General features: G+C 36.8%; 1 protein-coding gene across 6 annotated transcripts in view; it reads right to left on the reverse strand.

Moving 5' to 3' along the window:
* Positions 1-18,990, reverse strand: part of col11a2 (collagen, type XI, alpha 2) — a 164,547-nt gene that overhangs the window by 87,765 nt on the left and 57,792 nt on the right. For 3 of the 6 annotated variants that reach the window (XM_039768901.1, XM_039768897.1, XM_039768898.1), the window contains 10 exons: positions 16,751-16,933; positions 12,474-12,656; positions 10,281-10,334; positions 9,635-9,676; positions 6,523-6,585; positions 5,029-5,103; positions 4,228-4,314; positions 3,764-3,820; positions 275-328; positions 134-187 (listed from right to left, as the gene is read on the reverse strand). In XM_039768901.1, the coding sequence (XP_039624835.1) occupies positions 134-187; positions 275-328; positions 3,764-3,820; positions 4,228-4,314; positions 5,029-5,103; positions 6,523-6,585; positions 9,635-9,676; positions 10,281-10,334; positions 12,474-12,656; positions 16,751-16,933 (852 nt within the window). The remainder of the gene's footprint in view (positions 1-133; positions 188-274; positions 329-3,763; positions 3,821-4,227; positions 4,315-5,028; positions 5,104-6,522; positions 6,586-9,634; positions 9,677-10,280; positions 10,335-12,473; positions 12,657-16,750; positions 16,934-18,990) is intronic. The other 3 variants (XM_039768899.1, XM_039768903.1, XM_039768902.1) reach the window with 2 other exon arrangements.

Genomic DNA, 18,990 nt, shown 5'->3' on the forward strand with positions numbered 1-18,990 from the left:
CTACCTACAGTATCATATCATATAACAGTATTTAATGAAAGCAGTTTTTTGGCTAAATACACAAAGAGATGAATTAGAACTAAGTGAGTAATTCAAACAGAAAACGTCACACAAACTGATGCTCTCTACTCACCCTTCTACCTGGTTTGCCAGGAGGACCTGAAAGGCCCTGAGGACCGCGTGGACCCTAAAATGAAAGAAGTTAGATTATTTTCCACAAAGAATATTTTAAAATTCATGTAAATTTGAAATAATTATTAAACTAAGTAGTTACCTGAGGTCCAGGGTCTCCAGACTCACCCTTCAGCCCTGTGCTGCCGGGTGTCCCCTAAAAGAAAAATAATTTTATTCATTACTTGTTTCCAGGTAATATTTTTAGGAAGATGACAATAATGAAACAAATGATTCTGAAATCTCACTACTTAGAGAAATTTAATTTTACTAGATAAACTTCGATCTACAAATATACAGTTTAGCTATTTTATATCACCACAAATATTCAGAAATGCTTTTTTTCTTTGATAAAGTTGTGAATAAATCCGCAATCCAAAGACATGCAGGCTTGGTGAATTGATGTGGGTAAATTGACCCTAGTGTATGAGATGGACTGGCACCCTGTCCAGGGATGGTTGCAGTGTTGTGCCAGATGACTGCTGAGTTAGGCTACAGCTGCTCCACGCCCCTGCCCTAGATAAGCAGGTTAGGAAAATGAATGGATGGATGGATAATTTCATACAGAAGGAAATAAAGCATTTAACTGTAATGTCTCTAAATGTCATGATCTGCTGGCTAGTTTAAGGGATAGCATGCTAGTCTCAGAGATTAAATTCAGACTGAAGATCAGCCTGATCTGGGCCTAAGGTTTGTCTGTTCAAACTGTTAAAATGTCTGTTAGTGATCTGTCTGAAATATAAGTTTGGCAATTATGCTGATTGGCGGTTAGTAGCCACCTTCAGTTCTTGATTTCTTCCTGGTAACCTGCTGTGGAGCAGCTACTTTGCTCAACCTTGGTTATGAAAGTAAAGGGTAGGCATCAGGATTAATGTCATCTGAGTGATAAGCATGCACAGAATAGATTTAAACAAATTAATCTTTGTTAATAGAAACTAATGCTTGGGATGTGGAGAGTTAATGCAGGTGACTGAAAAGTACTGACTAGATATAGCTGAGATAGAAATATATCTCTATAGGTGGTAATTACTATGGGATCAGCATTCTCAATGGTCAATTCTCTTTATCTTTGTAACCCTCATATGACAGAAAATTTAGGGATTTGAGGGAGAAGTCACACATACTGAGTTGTAAGATAGAGTTATCTTGTACAGTAGAAATCTGTTTTTTTTTTTTGGTGTTTTTTGTTTTGCTCTGCATCAAACAACTACCCAAAGTACTTCACCTTTTCACAGAGGGTTGTGTTAGTTGTGAAAAGGGCCTATTGACTCTTTAGTCATATTGTGGGACTTTAGGGCATGACAAACATGTGTAGAAGTGTGACTGAATCAGAATGGGTTAATTATAAGATTGTCTTGTGCTGATCACCAGTTAGCTAGCACCAACATCTACAGTTTTTGCTGGAGAAATCTGGAAAACTTCAAAAAGGCACGGAGGGTGTCCTGAAATATTGTAGAAGATTACACAGTTCAAGAAAAGATCACCTGACATAAGGTTTGGACACTCTCTAATTAAAACCTCAGTAGTGGATTTGGTTGTTCATTGAATCGCATAATCTTCCCACTGGTTAAAGAAGGAAGATGAGATGAGTAATGAGATGTACCATCATGCACCTAAAGCTGTGACTGATGTGAAATAATGTGTGTGGGAGCATAGATAACAAGTTTCAAATGCCATTGAAGTGACTTTTGAAAACCAGACATACCTGGTGAGACAAGGTCTATTTCTATGCCTAACATTATTTTATTAACCAAGCCATATGAAAGCCATAGACCTCAAAGATACATCTCTGGAAATTAAGAAAATGATTTGATAGTGGAAAGTAAGATCATAGCCTCCAGGCTGACATACTAGGACTGTTGTTCTCATCCAACTGCAGTTTCCAAAATGTCCTGGAGTGCCTTACTGCCTGAAGTCATGGCCTTCTCACAAAAATGACTGACTTGTTCTTATTGGCATATAAAAGCTGCCTGTAATGGAGGAGTACCTCCAGGTCTTGTTCACAGGTGAAGGTAGAGGTTATGGAGTTGAATAGTCTTTGGTTGTGGAAGGGCTATTATAGTTGCCTTAGGCAGTGATGGTGAAACTGGAGTTATGTACTCTGATGTGTCTCTTATTTTACCATACATCTCCATCTCCATCCTCAGCTATGATCAGAAGCTTTAAGTAGGACTGCATGTAAAAGTAGAGTTGTTGAGCCAACTCTCTGTTGGACCGTAAGCATTTTGATTATCTAAGAGAGCTTTGGACTACAGCTGATGTCTGTTTAGATCAAGATAAAACAAACAGCTGCAATGGTTTGGGTATCTGTTGAGTTTGATCACTAGGTGGAACAACCCACTGAGAGAAGACTCAGGAACAGACCATGTTAGTGATGGAAGGTTTATATCTTTCATGTCACCTGGAAAGATCTGCACATTTTACAGGAAGATCTTGTTGTACTAGGGTGCTGTACCATGTTTACCCATTATGGATGTGGTGAGAAGTTAAGCCAAATTTCACCTTTTATTGGCTAACTAGAAAGATTACTATATGCAAGCTTTTGAGGCAAATGATTACATCTTGTCTGAAGAAGGGGTCTGAGTTGCCTCAAAAGCTTGCATATTATAATATTTCTAGTTAGCCAATAAAAGGTGTCATTTTGCTTACTTCTTATCAGGAAGAGCTTGACATTGAATAGGAATATAAATGCCTGCTCTGCTCTATATTATCCATTGCCACCATGGCACTCCTCAAGAAGACTTGCCATTGACAATTTGATAGTGGCAAAGTCATTTTCAAATGTCAGCTATGGATAAATTAAAAAAACATTCAGTATAACACATAAAGAATAATTAGTATGTGCACTACTTAAATTTTAATTTTTGTCTATTTAAGGTGCTCCAAGATTTGTGGTAGCAAAAGAAAACACATTTATTTCTTTTTCTATCTTGTAAACACTTATAACGCCAGGAAGCGTTTAGATGTTGAATATGATGACCTTTTTTTAAAGTTATGGTAAAATCAATGCTTGCTATCTTGCACGGAAAGATAATGGTACCTCTGATTAATATGTTTCAGAAGCACCAAAACCAACTACCAAAACGTGAGTTTTAGAGTGATGTATTGTTTAAGCACCTCAAAGTGACAAGAAGAGCTAGACACCCAGTTGGTCATAGTGAGGAAAATCTTCTTAGTATAGAAAAGTGGACAGGACAAAAAAAGAATGAGCTGAATGAAAGTTAATACGTACTTGTACAAAATACTGTAAATATTGATGGAATGTTTGGAAGTCCTATTTTAACCATACCTATGAGATATGACACAGAGCTGATTCAGTGCTAGCAAAGGATCTAAGAAATGTTACCTTTTCAGATTTTGTACAATTAAACTTCAGTCTTTTTATTTAGCAAATTCCTTAACTATCAGTAGAAGTTTAAACTGCAGGAAAAACAGCTGTGTCATAAAGCAGTATTATAAACTTCACTTACATATGGGTGCTGAGGTCTTAGTATGGTGATATGAGCATCAGGTACAAGAACTTGATTCATCAACATTTATAGCAAGAGAAAAATTAAATATTAAACATAGCAGATTGAATAAAGGGACTCACCACGGGTCCTGGGCGGCCAGTGAATCCCATCGGTCCAGGAGGCCCTCTTAATGCAAGCTGTGGAGATCAGAAATACTCATGTTAACGTATTATTTAATAGTAAGAGAGGGATATCACAGCAGTATTTATTATATGCCATATTAAATATGCCTTGGAAAGGAGAACAGAATTAATCTGAAACAAAAGCAATGCTTTATCTTACAAAAAAGACAGTCAAAGCAACTGGCAATGTTGCAGAAAGAAAAGAACACAAAGAAAATAAAATTTCTCTGCTTTTTTACATACTGCATGATTGATATTTATAACTTAATTTATTTTTATAGTGATTGACAAGTTACTCAGTCTTCACAACACAAAGCTAATTTTAATTAAACGTTTTTAAATTCACTGTTTAGTGTATTTCTAATTGAACTAATGAGTGTCATTAAAACAAACCTGTTTGACACGGGGGTCAGCACACTTACCCGGGCTTGTTGCAGAATGGCCTGAGCTTGAGCTTCTTGTGCTGAGACAATGGGACCCTTCTCACCAGCGCTGTTGCCAAAACGGAACTGTGAATGAAATGCAATTAGTTGATATGTTTTTATAAAATTAAAATGTAAAACTATTCTTCCATTTTCAGTAAACTGTAGATCAGCTTGAGTTCCAATTTCTGCCCAGAAATACTAAACATTAGAAGTGGGAATATAAAAAGACATCTCTGTCAGCACAGAAGTATGAAGAGAGGGGGCAGAAATTAAAGAAACCTCTCTCTTTCTTAAGTTAAGCAGGCTAGGCAATCGATGATAGCTTAATATTTGGTAACATTTTAAAGACATGCCTGCCTATAGGTTACTGCAGTGAAACTTTGAAGTAAATTCAATTGTTGTAAACCGCATAACACTCCAAACATGTTAATAAATTGACAGAAAACTTGAAAGTGAATTATGCAGGATAGCACATATACTCAAAATAGCTGGGAAACAGCTAGACAAGGCATACAATGTCACTTCATCACAGTTGAATTTGACTATTTTTTGAAAAATAAACTGTAGGCACTTGTGCCAAATTGTATCCATTAACACACTGAATTGTCTCTGTGCTGATTTGAGGTATTTTTATAGTAATGAAGTTAACAATGAAAGACATTTTCCCAACAGAATAAACTGTACTTTGCCAGTGTACTTTCTGTTTTGGTAAATGAGTAATTGTGTATACCAAAAATTTTGGATTATTTATTTATTTATCTCAGAAATGTGTAGTTCAAACCTGTCATATGTACTCACAGGAAGCATGACAGAGCTGCCAGGAGGACCAGGTAATCCATCAGCACCAGGTAAGCCTGCACGTCCAGGAGGACCCTGAAATCAGCAACATGAACAGTTAGTTATAGGAGATGCAGAGTTGTGACACCTAACAGTGAGAGCAATTTCAACTCCCAAAACTGTGAAAAAGGATAAAATGAAAACCATTACTTCTTAAAAAAGACAATGCATTATATTTAAAATATCAACCAGTTTAACAGAAATTTTCAATCCAATATCAGCTCGTGGATGGCCAGAGCTTATCCCAGAAAAAGAAGGTGTTGGCAGGATATGGCCTTGGGCATGGCTCCAGACCATCATAGGTGCCACTAACACATACTCACATGAGGCCAGTCTAGAGTCTCCCTAACTAGCATATCTTTGGGGAAGCAGGAGAGAAACTGAACTACAAGGAGGAAAAACCCACGCAGACAGTTGCGGCACATGCAAACTCCTCAAAGAGAAATCTAGGTGTGGATTCAAATCCAAGATAATAGATCCACAAGGCAGCAATGCTTACTCTAATGCATTATCCTATTAGCCAGGTTGTAGAGGTAAAATAAAAATAAGTAATATTGTCATGAAAATACATTTAAAATCCTGAATATTCTTACTCCTGGCACAATATAATGTACAAAATAAAATTATGCTCTGGATTTACCTTAAAGCCATAAGGATGTTGGGGTAGCACTGAACTATGATAATAGAAATAGGTGAACAATTAACCCATCTCCATATTCAGAGTGGTAACCTGGCTGCCAGCATAGCTATTTGGAGGACATAGAGGGTCCAAATTGAGGCATAAAAGAATTATGAAACCAAAACAGGTAAATGAAGAGCTTCTCTGAAATCTTTTATCGGTAAACATGGTCCAGGTCCATGGTTACATCCTATTTATTTAAAGGGTGCACAACAGGGAAACTAAATCGAGTCACCCACTTGAGAGGCTGGAAGGCAGCCATCATTATTCTTTGCAAGAGTGAAATCCTAATGGAGAAAGGTAGGGCCTGGCTAACTTTAAAAAAAGAGCTGATGGCTTAAACACTTAAACAGGCATCTGCCACTTAAACCAAGAAGGCTCAGAGGCTTCAGGAATTCAAGCAAAACAAAATGCTCTGTGATATTCCTAGGAATTGGTGGGCCATCCCGCTGAATACTGATAAATTGATAGTTTAGAATGAGTCTAGTGTTGGTATCTGAAAAGGATAAATTGATCAAGGTATAAAGGCCATGTAATTATAGAGAAGATAATGGGATATATGTGTGAGTGTGCTTTTTTAAGATGGCAGGAGAGTGAGACATTCCAGCCCATAGCCAGTAAGTAAATGATAGTTTACAATCAATAACAACACCTAATTCCATAAGAAAAACAAGTTCAACAGGAAAATGATATAAACACAAATTTATAGACTTGACAGTTTGTACATATATTATATGAAGTAATGATAAATAAAAGAAATGAGCATATATACGCACCCTGTCACCGGGATCACCTACAGATCCTGGAGGTCCTTGAGGGCCAGCAGGGCCAGGCAGACCCTATAATTCAGAAGAACGAGTAATAATAAACTTTTAAAATTTAAAAACAAAAGCAATGAGAGCAAAATAATATACATTATTATTAATATTATTATTTATTAATAATATTTTGTTGAACACAACAGCATAGTGAACACCTTCAAGAATATAACGAAGTAACAATAACTCCCACCCAAGGCAAAGTAATGGGATTGTTAACTCTGTCTCCCCTTTCATTCTGCAAACCTGAGGAACAGGCATGAAAGGACAACTGAGGTCACTTCCAGAAGCACCATGGTGGTCCCACCCCTTCTGCCCCAACAGGTATTTAACAGTTTGTAGGCAGTCATTCTTGAACCCACATGGGAAGAGGACAGAGCTCTTTTGACAGATATGAGCCTGTTCGCCTGATGCGTAATGTCTTGTCTGTTTTTATATATATCTGTATAAAAAGATTAGCAAATTCGTGCAAGGTTTTCATGTGACATTTTCATGTAACGCTCATTTTTCTTCAAAATCGTACGTCATATACTATACATCTATATATCATTTTTTCTTTTTTTTTTAAATTGAATTTATTAATAGCAATTAACATTCCATACAAGCAAGTCAAAATTAACAAAACTAAATTCAATTCAATCCCCAGTCAGGAGAAGGAGAGGTAGGCCAACAGCCAGAGTAAAAAAAATTTTTGTCTTTATTAGGAGAATGCAACAATGGTACTCTCACATCAATACAACCAATTTTTCACATATACGTCAAACAAAATACATTATATAAATCAGCTCTGCTAAGAACAGAAGTAGTCCGGTTGTGTGTTAGCATTCCACAAATAAAGCCTATGCAATGGCACATGCTTATAAATTGTAAAATTGTAAAAACATTCAATTGCCAGCAAACTCATGACTGGTGATGATGCAGAAGTCATTTTCCTTCCACGTATTAAGTCAGATGGCAATACTTCAGCAAGTAGATTCAATAATTTTAGCATTTGCTTTAACTATAAATAAATCTCAGCACCAGAGTTTTGACCATATTGGAATATGCCTGTGGACTGATAGCTTTTGTAAGTTAACGAGGAGGTGTTGGTCTGCCTTAGGAGGCCAGGGGAACACACCAGGGGTCAGGTCAGGCTTGGAAGCATGCACTGGTACAGCGTGTTGCCACACCCACCACACAACAGAACAGCTTGGGATCCTGGTTGGCCACTCCCCAAGCAGACACGCGGTCTAGTCCCACCCTCTGGAAATGACCCTCTATCTGCCGCAGCCAGGTGTTACATGGCCGCCCCTCTCAGGGAATCGTGCCACATGGCTGTAGTGCTGTAACTGACGCTCCCTCACAATTCAGGTAATGTTCCTCATTCAGGACTCTATGAGTAGCCGCTCATTCGACAGAAAGTCAAACCAATGGTACCCAAGGATTTTCTGGAGAGACACAGTACCAAAGGAGTCCAGTCTTTGTCTCAGGTCACTGGATAGCGTCCATGTCTCGCAACCATATAGCAAGACAGGAAGCACCAGGACTCTAATGATTTGGACCTTCGTCCTTTTGCATAGATATTGGGAGTGCCACACACCCCTTTCCAGCAACTTCATGATCTCCCATGCCCTCCCAATCCATCTACTGACTTAATAGGAAGAGTCACCAGAGATATGAATGTCACTGCCAAGGTAAGTAAACCTCTTGACAAGGTCGACAGTTTCTCTGCAGATGGCTGTGCACAAGAGGTTATTAAAGGTCTAAATATTGGTTTTTATCCAGGACACTTGCAAGCCCAGACACTTAGACCCCTCACTCAGTCTCTCGAGAGTCCCAGTCAGAGCCTTCATTGACTCTGCGAAGATCACAGCATCATCAGCAATGTCAAAATCTGTGAATCTTTCTTCACCAACAGATGCCCCACAGCCTCTGGACTCCATGACCCTGCTCAACACCCAGTTCATACAAGCATTGAACAGAGTAGGAGCAAGAACACACCCCTGATGAACCCTAGAATCAACTTGGAAAAACGCAGAGGTTCTGCCTCCACTCTTCACAGCACTCACAGTACCAGTGTACAGGCCGGCCATGATATCCAGTAATCTTGAGGGCACACCCGTTGTGTGTATATATAAATATATATACTCAGCAAAAAAAGAAACGTCCTCTGACTTTCAACTGTTTTTACTTTCAGTAAACTTAATGTGTAAATATTTGTATGAACACTAAAAGAGTCAACACCATAAGACATAAACTAAAAATGTTTCACAATGTGTCCCTGAATGAAGGGAGGTTCAAAATCAAAAGTACCAGTCAGTATCTGGTGTGGCCACCAGCTGCTTGAAGTACTGCAGTGCATCTCCTCCTCATGGACTGGACCAGATTTGTCAGTTCTTGCTGTGAGATGTTACCCCACTCTTCCACCAAGGCACCTGCAAGTTCCTGGACATTTCTGGGGGGAATGGCCCTAGCCCTCACCCTGCGATCCAACAGGTCCCAGACGTGCTCAATGGGATTGAGATCCGGGCTCTTCCACTGCGAGGATGATCAGCTGTCCTTCCTGTCTCCCTGTAGCGCTGTCTTAGGTGCTGACATGGCAATTTATTGCCCTAGCCACATCAGTGGTCCTCATGCCTCCCTGCAGCATGCCTAATGCACGTTCACGCAGATGAGCAGGGACCCTGGGCATCTTTCTTTGGGTGTTTTTCACAGTCGGTAGACAAGTCTCTTTAGTGTCCTGCGTTTTTAGAACTGTGACCTTCAATGCCTACTTTCTGTAAGCTGTTAAGGTCTTAACGACCATTCCACAGGTGCATGTTAATTAATTGATTATGGTTAATTGAACATGCATGGAAAACATTGTTTAAACCCTTTACAATGAAGATCTGTAAAGTTATTTGGATTTCTAAAACATTATTGTTGAAATACACAGTCCTGAAAAAGGGACGTTTCTTTTTGCTGAATATATATATATATATATATATATATATATATATATACATACAAACATACACGGTATCAAAATGTATATAAAAAATTTGCCATGTAAAAAAGACAAAGCAGTTCAAACTAAAAATATTGCACTTACCGCTTGTCCTTCTGGCCCTGGAGGTCCTTCAATTAGCATACCCTAGGCAGCAAAAACATGTGTGAAATTGCAATTTAATCAAACAGAATTCTGCATATATTGTAGTTTAATTAAAGTGGCCATAGTGTTATACTATGCTGTACTTCTTACCAGAATCCAATGGCTGCAGCAATAAAGCAATTCATAAATATATAAATTATTAACAATACAATAAAATATTAAATTAATGTACATGCACAAATAAGTTGGCAAAAGTTTGATTTGGTAGTTGAGGTATCTAATATACACCACTTTAGATTACTTATGTTAAGAGGAAAAAGGATTTGATCAAAATGTGTCACTAAGGTAAAACTGATAAAAGTTTAAAAAGTGTCTTATTTATCCACAAATGTATTTATGTGGTAATTACCTCAAAAATATTGTCACTCAAACATATCTGCCTAAGTAATTTCTGGATAACTGTGCACTGCATGTGTACAAAAACACACAAAACCAGATATATTTGAAATATTTTAGATTTTTTCTTGGCTAATAGCACACCCTGACTGATAGACTGATTGGCTCACACGGCCCACATGGTCTGTGGTACATTATTGTTTCTGCCATGACTAAGTCAGTAATACAAAGTTTATGGTGTTTCACTTACAGGTTCGAGCACGGCAGGCTCTCCTTTTTCTCCTTTTTCACCTCTCACCATGGCCTGAGGAAAACACACATGTAACCACAAACACGGACCAGTCAATAAAGGCAATACTTTTAATTTTAGGTCATTTGCTAGTTTATTGATTTTCCTGTTATACAATGGTCTGTTCAATTATGTTTTATAGCTAAAGATAAAAACTAGTAGGACTCTCTGGTTCTCCATCAATCTCAGCTGTAATATGACTCTTCTGTATGTCAGATTTACATGAAGACAGAGCTTTATGCAATCTGTGTTTACCACATTGTGGACATTAGCCAGCTTTACAGGTTTAAAATATATTTGTAAAAATATATTTAAAATATATTTGTATAAATATATTTAAGATATATTTGTAAAAATATATTTTTAGGGTAAAATGGCCATTCGTTATTATTCTTTTGGTTAGCATTTTGAGAAAGCTTTACAGCAAAAATATTAGCAAATTATTAAAACACTGTCTTATGGAGCTTAAATGCAATGAAATCCTACCTGTTCAGAAAAGCAAAATCTGAAGGTATATACAGAATATTATTCAACTAAAATATTCCCACCAAAATAAAATAAAATAAGATTTGATCAAATAGAACAAAAGGAGAACAAAGCATTGGCTTACCAGTTTAGGGGATAGCCTTCCTAAAATGGCTTAACAATTAAGTACAGTACAATATATGGACACTCCAAGGAGGAACAGCACTTGAAATAAGAGTAATTAATTGACTGATAACTGTCTAACTGTCACACTGTTGGACATGATCTGTTTGACTATCAATCTAAAGGATCAGTGGCAGACATGCTGTTTATTTTAATAGCCCTTGTTGACACAACAGTCCAATACTGTGAGACATTTCATATCTATAAAGATAGTACTATATATTGCAAATATACTAAATAAAAGGAATTAGTGAAACCCATGAAACTCCCTTCATCAACCAAGACAAACAATTACAGTTTGAAAATGTTGTTTTATATCACTGTCCACTAATATCAGACATCTGTAGGAGCCACGTTTCTAGGATAGCCTGGTTTCGTGTGTTTCTCTATAACATCTAAGAACACTAAAGGAGATGGAGATGTTCCTTGAATACATCAGATCTGAGAAATTAATATACATTACGCCTGGCTAACTGTATTGAAGATGCTGATGGAATTGCAACCGTGCTATTGTTCTTTTTGTTACTTTCTATTTAGTATTTTATGTTTTCATTGCATTGTTGTTTGCAATACATGGTCCTCATTTCTTTCAAATTATTTTTATGTTTGTTGATATACTTTCTTAATATAGATTGAAGTTTCCAAATTGAGATAAAAATTATTATCATCCCTGACTGCATACATGATTACAGTTCATCTGTGATTCCCAGTATATTGTACCACACCAAACCAATCCATACCACTTAAGGGAGAGTGCAAAATGGCTCCCAGAGCAACAAGGCACAAACTATACTGTAATGTAGGGCTGGGAAATACACGCTGAATGCTGATACTTTTGTGCTGTTGTTATTGGATGAGTTTGGATATTGTGATTATGTATGTGATTATTATGTATTATATATGTATTTCAAATGCATTGTTAGATGAAGATAAATCAAAGCATGGACTTGGGCCAGGAAAAGCCATCAGACTACTAGCTCTATTTGCTTAGACATCTACTGTAAATTGCTTGCACTGTCATTGCTTTTGTTTTTCACAAACTATTCAACCACATATTCAACAAGCTGTACAATATTCAAAATATTTCCCTACTTTGTGTAAAAAAATTGCCACCTACACATTTTCTCTATGTGGTTTTCCCTTTTAAAATTATCAAAAGTATGTTCTTATTGTGTTAGTTTAATGTTGTGACTAGAACACATTACAAAGTAGTAAATAAATGTTATTTAAAAAGAAATCACTTCTCAAATTTATTAGCAGGTCATAGATTTTTAAAATGTAACTTGTCTAACATTTGTAGGAATATTTCATTTTTATAATGGTGTTCTCAGATAGAAATAAAAACGTTTTGATCTAATGTTGAATTTTTCCAGTCAGAATATCAACATGTCATGGAGTCTCTGGGTTGGTGACAAACACCACCAGAAATGGTGTTCAGCGATGCCATTGCCACTGTCCAATACACATGAAGTGACCCCACTCACCCCAACCCCCCTCGTCACTTACACCTCCTTCCTCGGTCTCAGCAGACAGGGCGGGGCCAATCTCAGAAGGGCCAGGCCTTTCCCCATAGTCCTTGTATGAGTAATCATACTCTTTGACACCTGGATCCACTTCGCCTGTCACATACTCCTCGGTGAACATCTCCTCGGCAGGTGCAACGACATCGGTTTTCACCTCCTCCTCTTGCTGGGAGACCAAACCAGGGTTTGAGAAAGAGAAGGAGTGAGAGAGGAGAGGCACAGGAGTCAGCCTTACCTTCCATACATGGGGAAACTGCAGCCCCCAGTAAGAGGTGCACAATCAGTGAGGAGAGCTGAGAGCAGACGGAACTGAGAACATTGCTGTTTGTCAGTGCAGCCGTTAACTTTAAATATAAATGACACTGGACACAGTCCGGATTAAAAAGCACAGGAGCAGTGAAAGTATGAATTAAAATTATATGGGAAAGGAATTTAGTAAAAAATAGGATGTTTGGGTCTAAAATATAAAATATGATGACAGACAGGGAAATCGGAAGAACTAACATGGATATGAAAGACTGCAGGTGTGAATGGAATAAAAGAACATCCTAAGAGGCAAATGTGTATAATGATCAGACTGGATAGAATTTGAGAAAAGGAAGAAGAACTGCCCCATAAAAGTTAGTGTGGGCTACAAGCAGTACCATCATATAATGCAGCTGGTGGTTTGAGATGTGTGTTCACATTAGACCAGGGAAGTGGACTGAATGACTCTGCCTACTTGTTCCTTCTTTTCTTTTAACAGTAGTAAGGAGATGAGCTTGGAGCATAGAGACAGAGTAATGTATGACAGCCTTAACCCTTTCAGGGTGACCCTTGACCCTGTCAACATGCACTGCAGAAGTTTAAAAGATGGTAAGTTAAATAAGTCTTATTATATAAGGAGCAGAGCCTGAAAGAACAGGTAAAAGGTAAGACTTCACATGGACCTTGGCATACTGTGACAAACCACATTTAAACCTGGAGAGATAGCCTTGACATACAATGTGCCTGTTTTCCCGCTGTACATGTGTGGGTTTCTACTTTTGCTTGTGTTCATTACTCTTTTTTTTTTTAAGTGTTCATGACTTTTGGGTAAATCTGATGAATCAAAAGAGCAACAGGGACCATGTGATCTACTTTTTCTGTTGAACTACACTTCAGATTTTTCCTTCCCTGAACCTCACTAGGTGCATTACAGTTAAAATTTGATCATTTTTAAACTAATACTGCACTTTTTTCTAAAGTTCATGGGTGCCAAATTCACTTCTTGGATGCACTTTTACTGACTGCTAATTTTTGTTTGGATTCAGGATAATTGTACATATTAATTCAAATACTTGGACTCTTTAGTCAAACAGTGCTTTCATTTTATGATTCCATAACATATTATTATCACATTTAAACATACTTCTCAGACGTTCAACATCAGTAGACTGTTGAGAATCAGCAGAATTTCCATGCTGCTGTGGCATGAAACCTTAATTCACTGCTGGTGTTGACGCAATACCACTATAACATAACAAAACACAGTGTTACTAATGTAAATATGTCCTAAAACAAGATTAAATGTGTGCTTAATGTACATTTCAATTCAATGCTAATATCTAGGGCACTGTGGCCTATGGCGTAAGGAGCTGAACAGCCAATCACAAGGTTCCTTTTCATTTAGATGTTTACCTTGACTGTGCCTCATTTTAAAGATGTTTACCTTGACTGTGCCTCATTTTAAACATAATACATTATACTCAAACTTGTCTGATCTAATTTGGAATCACAATGGGCCAGAGACTATCCCTGCAGCATCAAACTAAAGGAGGAACTAAATCCGGAAGCACAATAGTCCTTTGCAAAATACTTTCATATGCACACCCACACTCGCTCACACATTGAAGGCCAGTCCAGAATCACCAATTAACGTAAAACTTAAATCTTTTAGATGTAAGAGGAAAACACATGTAGAAATGGGCAGAACATGGACCCTACGTACAGACACAGACTGGTTCTGGGATTCCGACCTAGGACTTGGTATCTGTGTGACAATGTTGCCAGACCATGTATAAAAAATACATATACAGTATAAACAAGGTTTTATAAAGTGTATTGAGATGGTGTTCAGTATATAAAGGCTCTATATTTAATAAAGATACGGCCTTTGTTTTATTTAGACAAACACTTTAATTAACACTGTAAATAGATCTAATAGTCATTTAATTGAATAGTTTTCTCCAACTAGCATTAGAAAACACTGCTTAATGTAAAAATGTGTGTGTAGTGTTACTACATTCAATGTACAAGAGTGTAAAGTGTTTAAAGGACAGACCAACTTGTCCACATTCATTTCACACCCTGCACCTGCAGAAACAGCAACTCCACACACCACTCTATGTTGTCACTGCTTATTAGGACCCTGCCCTGAAAACTAGTGAAGAGGCAATGTAATAAGCTAGAATGGTAGGCGTTTGATGCTTGTGGAGACTGCTCTGACATTTATACAAGCTTATCTGTTGCACAGCCATTTTGTGATTTTCTCATTTTTCTACTGCTTGAATGGAAAGTGTACAAAGGAACTTTTTATTAACACAGCCAAATTGTGTTTACTGTATGTATATCTTGTGATAAACTGTGCTATATTGCAGTTTAGCTTCCTTCTTTTTCCTGTTACTGCTTGTTAATACCTTAGGATTGTATCTGCAACTATGGAAATGGATGGTTAATGAATAATATTGTCAGAAATTGTTGTTTAACATACAAATGATACTGAAGTAATTCTCACTATTTTTATATTAAGTGTAATAATAATGATCATATAAATCTATAAGCCTAATCGATGTTAATTCATTGTGAACACTGCAGTGTACTCTTGATGGGGCTTAAACAGAACAAGCAAATAAAGAATGAGAGGAGTGAACAGAAATATGGACTGTTGATGTTAATAAAAACCAAACCAAACAGAGACAAACAGCAGTGGTCAGTTTCATGCTTTCACAACTCCTCGTGATTGAGCATCCTATCTTACTATTTAATTCATGTCATTCATTATTATTGTTAATTATTGTATTTATACAATACTTGATTTATGGCTTGAAATCTTTCCCTTGAGAGGCAGAACCAATTTCTGGTTGAGCTTTTCATGAGTCTCATGGCTTTGGCTGTTACAATATTATCAAATATGTTGTGCTTAAAATTAGTACCATTGAATGATTATGGGATTTTAAATTACTTAAATATTGCATAAGAAAAGGAAGATGAATATTTAATTGATATTTAAATGTTTAAATTAATGTTTTGGTCATGCACTATGATTTATGTTATATAACAGACTTAATTTTATAATCAGTAGAATATACATGCATTTATAAACCTGTTTATGGGTTTATAAAAATCTGCCATCAATTGTAATAACCAAATGGTAGCTAGAGCTTATTTCTAGTCTTTCATCTTTAATGTTGTGAATCCTGTAAAGAATTCAACATCTTTTCTATTAAGGGAAAGATTTGTTAGCTGATGCTCAATTACAGACAGTCTTCAGTCGGATTCAGCATCAGTCCAAGCCAGTACTTACTTAAGAGAGACCACCCCATTGCTGGGGCTTCATGTCTGTCAGATGCTGTAAACACAGTAATGCTGTGCATCCACCGCACTCACCTTACCAGAAAACACCATCATCACATCAGTGATTTTATTAATAATACAGTAATACTTTAGTAAAAGCATGTTTTACATTTGACACAATCAAAAAGTACTTACTAATTACTGCAGTCCAACTACCAAGCACATTTTACCATATCCCAATATTCACTGGGCTGCCCATCCTTTTTCCTATTTTAATAAAACTTTAATGCACTTAATGTTTTTAGTCTTCCCAAAGCTCTCAGGTCTTTGAGCCTGAATGATCATTTTTACAATGTGATCCAGAGATGCAGGGCCTGTTACCCCCCACTATCCCCCCATGCTGTAACTCTGTTTATTCTCTTTTGCTCATTTGTTTTAAACATGCACTTGTAAGGTTGTGGTTAATAATCTGCTCTTGAAACCTTTCAGGTCCAGTCTGTACTACCCATGCTGAACCTGCATAGACTCACGCTGCATCCTGATTGTCACTATAAATAACAACTGGTTTTCAAATGACTTATAATACCCGTTTTAATAAGTAACAGCTCTTGAACACACCGAGAAAACTTTCTTTGTTACTCTTCAGTAACCTTGGTAGGTATTTTAAACATGTATTCTCTTTTTGTTGATATCATGCACATGCTTGCTGGTTCCATGCCAGTTTACCTCAACAGCGGGAGGCGGTGCTGACTTGCCCTCTTCTGTGGGCTCAACGACATTCTTCTCTGACTCTGCCACTGCCTCCGGCTCCTCCTCTAAGGTATAATAATACTCCTCCACTGCCGGTTCAGGCGTGAGCTCTGGCTCAGCAGGGACATAACCTGCCTCAGTTGGTGCCAGGGCCACATCCTGATGGATATGAGCAAGCAGGGTTGGGTGGAATGATTGAGGAAGACAGAAGCATTAGTGATGCAGTTAAGATCAATCAAGTTAACTAAAGCAAAGCTGAGGTTCAAAGCAGGAATTTCCTCTTCAGTTTGAATGAGTAGGCTTTGTTTCCCTGATTTTCTTTGTGACCTGATGCTGTAAGTAGAAAGCTTATCTGCTAACAAAATTGAGTTTTGTTTTACATTGGGAAATTAAATAAAGGCAAATTTAAAACATATTATAAACTAAATAAATGTTATTATCTATTAATTGTAACTGAAAACCTATGGTTCTCATTTAAATGATAAGATGGCTGAAGTTTGCATTGATTCTGATGTAAAAAAATATCTCAAGAGAAATTTTACTGATTAAATGTGTGGCAATATAAGAAAAGTGTGATCCAGTTAAAAATACATTTTACCTACTTATTTTTTAACTAAGAATGCAACTTTCAATGTTTAGACATACAATAATACAAAGGTGTTTATGATAAGAAATTGAAATAATTTGTACACAAGCCTAGTCTAAAACACAAATGTCCTATTTATTATTAAATTACTAAAAGTTAAAACAAGTACAGTCAATTTTTGTAAACCACAATCTTCTGTTACATATGCTGCATCATAAAGTAAGCTTGGTATCGCTGAATGATTTCTATTTTAAGTCAAAATTTTTCAGTTAACTGCTTGTGAAATTATTGATTAATACTCCGAAATAAAATACATTTTTACTGAGATATCACAGGGCTTCTTATTCTTCAAAGCACAGAGTCAAACTTCAGGGAAGTCACACTACTGTTCAAACTGGAGAGGAAATGGCATGAGATCAATTTTGAAGGTTTCTTTTCACCAAACCAAAACTTTACAACATCCAGTTATTCCCATCACGTCTTAAGAGTAAATGTAAAAGAAATAACTTGGATGCCATGATTATAACTACTCAACATAAGAAAAGACACATTCAGTTTGAATTTTTTATCTGGTTTGGTTAAGCTAAATGTTTTCTAACAATCCAATAGTTTAACATGAATGAAACAAGACTTCTACTAAAAGTAAAAGAGGGAGAGAGAAAGATGAACAGACATCCTGAATGGAAAAGACTAAGACATACAAATATAATCAGTTGGAGAGCCATGTTAAAAAAACAAACTCCTTATCAGTCGTATGGATGTGGTGATCTCTTTAGTAAAGCTGAGGGTATTGTAATTAAAAAAACAACTACGAGAAATAACTCTTATTAGTTAGTCACATGACATGGTCTTATTTGCTGGGATCAAGCCCTGAATTCAAGCAGTGCATTCAATGATGAATAATAAAATAGTGTAATATCATGCTATATTACTCTATCAACTGAAATAATGAGCTGTCATGCTAGGTTTTTTAGAATGTTTTTTCAAGGCGTTAACGTGGATGAATCACCTTCAATATAAGTAAACTAGAAATTTAGAAAGTTCACAGGGATTTGGTTCTATGAAAATTCCAAAAAATTGAGCTAAGTTCAGGCAGTAGTGATTGTGACGTGCAAACCACATACAAGTGGACCCTGGAAAGTGGCCCATCCACTCTAAATTGAAGTCTTGCTTGGCTGCTGCTGATTTTTTACCATTAAAATGAACAAGTATTCTGACTAGTCCTTATTAGTTATTAACTAGTCATTAGTAGTTTTTTTCTCTAAAGACATGTCAGTTATTTTACTTGCAATCATAATGAAACTATACCTCCTGTTTCTCACTCCAGAGTAACAAACAGATTTGAGAAAACATAATTCCTAAGACCCTCTTTATCTCCCAGAAGTCAAGAAGATGATTTTCATTACTGAATGGTGAGTGTCGGACACAATACTGTATACGGCACAACACATTAACAGGGTACTTGGAACTCACAGCTCTTCGTTGTCATTTTGGCATGTCTGGGGTTGAAATCGGTATCTCTGTTGGCATTCTTTCTAAATAAGCTTCATGATTGGTTAATACAAAATCACAAAATTTCACATGAGTGGAATATTCATTTTACTTGACTTTAAAATGAACATTAAATACA

The sequence above is a fragment of the Polypterus senegalus genome, chromosome 11 (assembly GCF_016835505.1).
Source record: "Polypterus senegalus isolate Bchr_013 chromosome 11, ASM1683550v1, whole genome shotgun sequence".
Lineage (NCBI taxonomy): Eukaryota > Metazoa > Chordata > Cladistia > Polypteriformes > Polypteridae > Polypterus > Polypterus senegalus.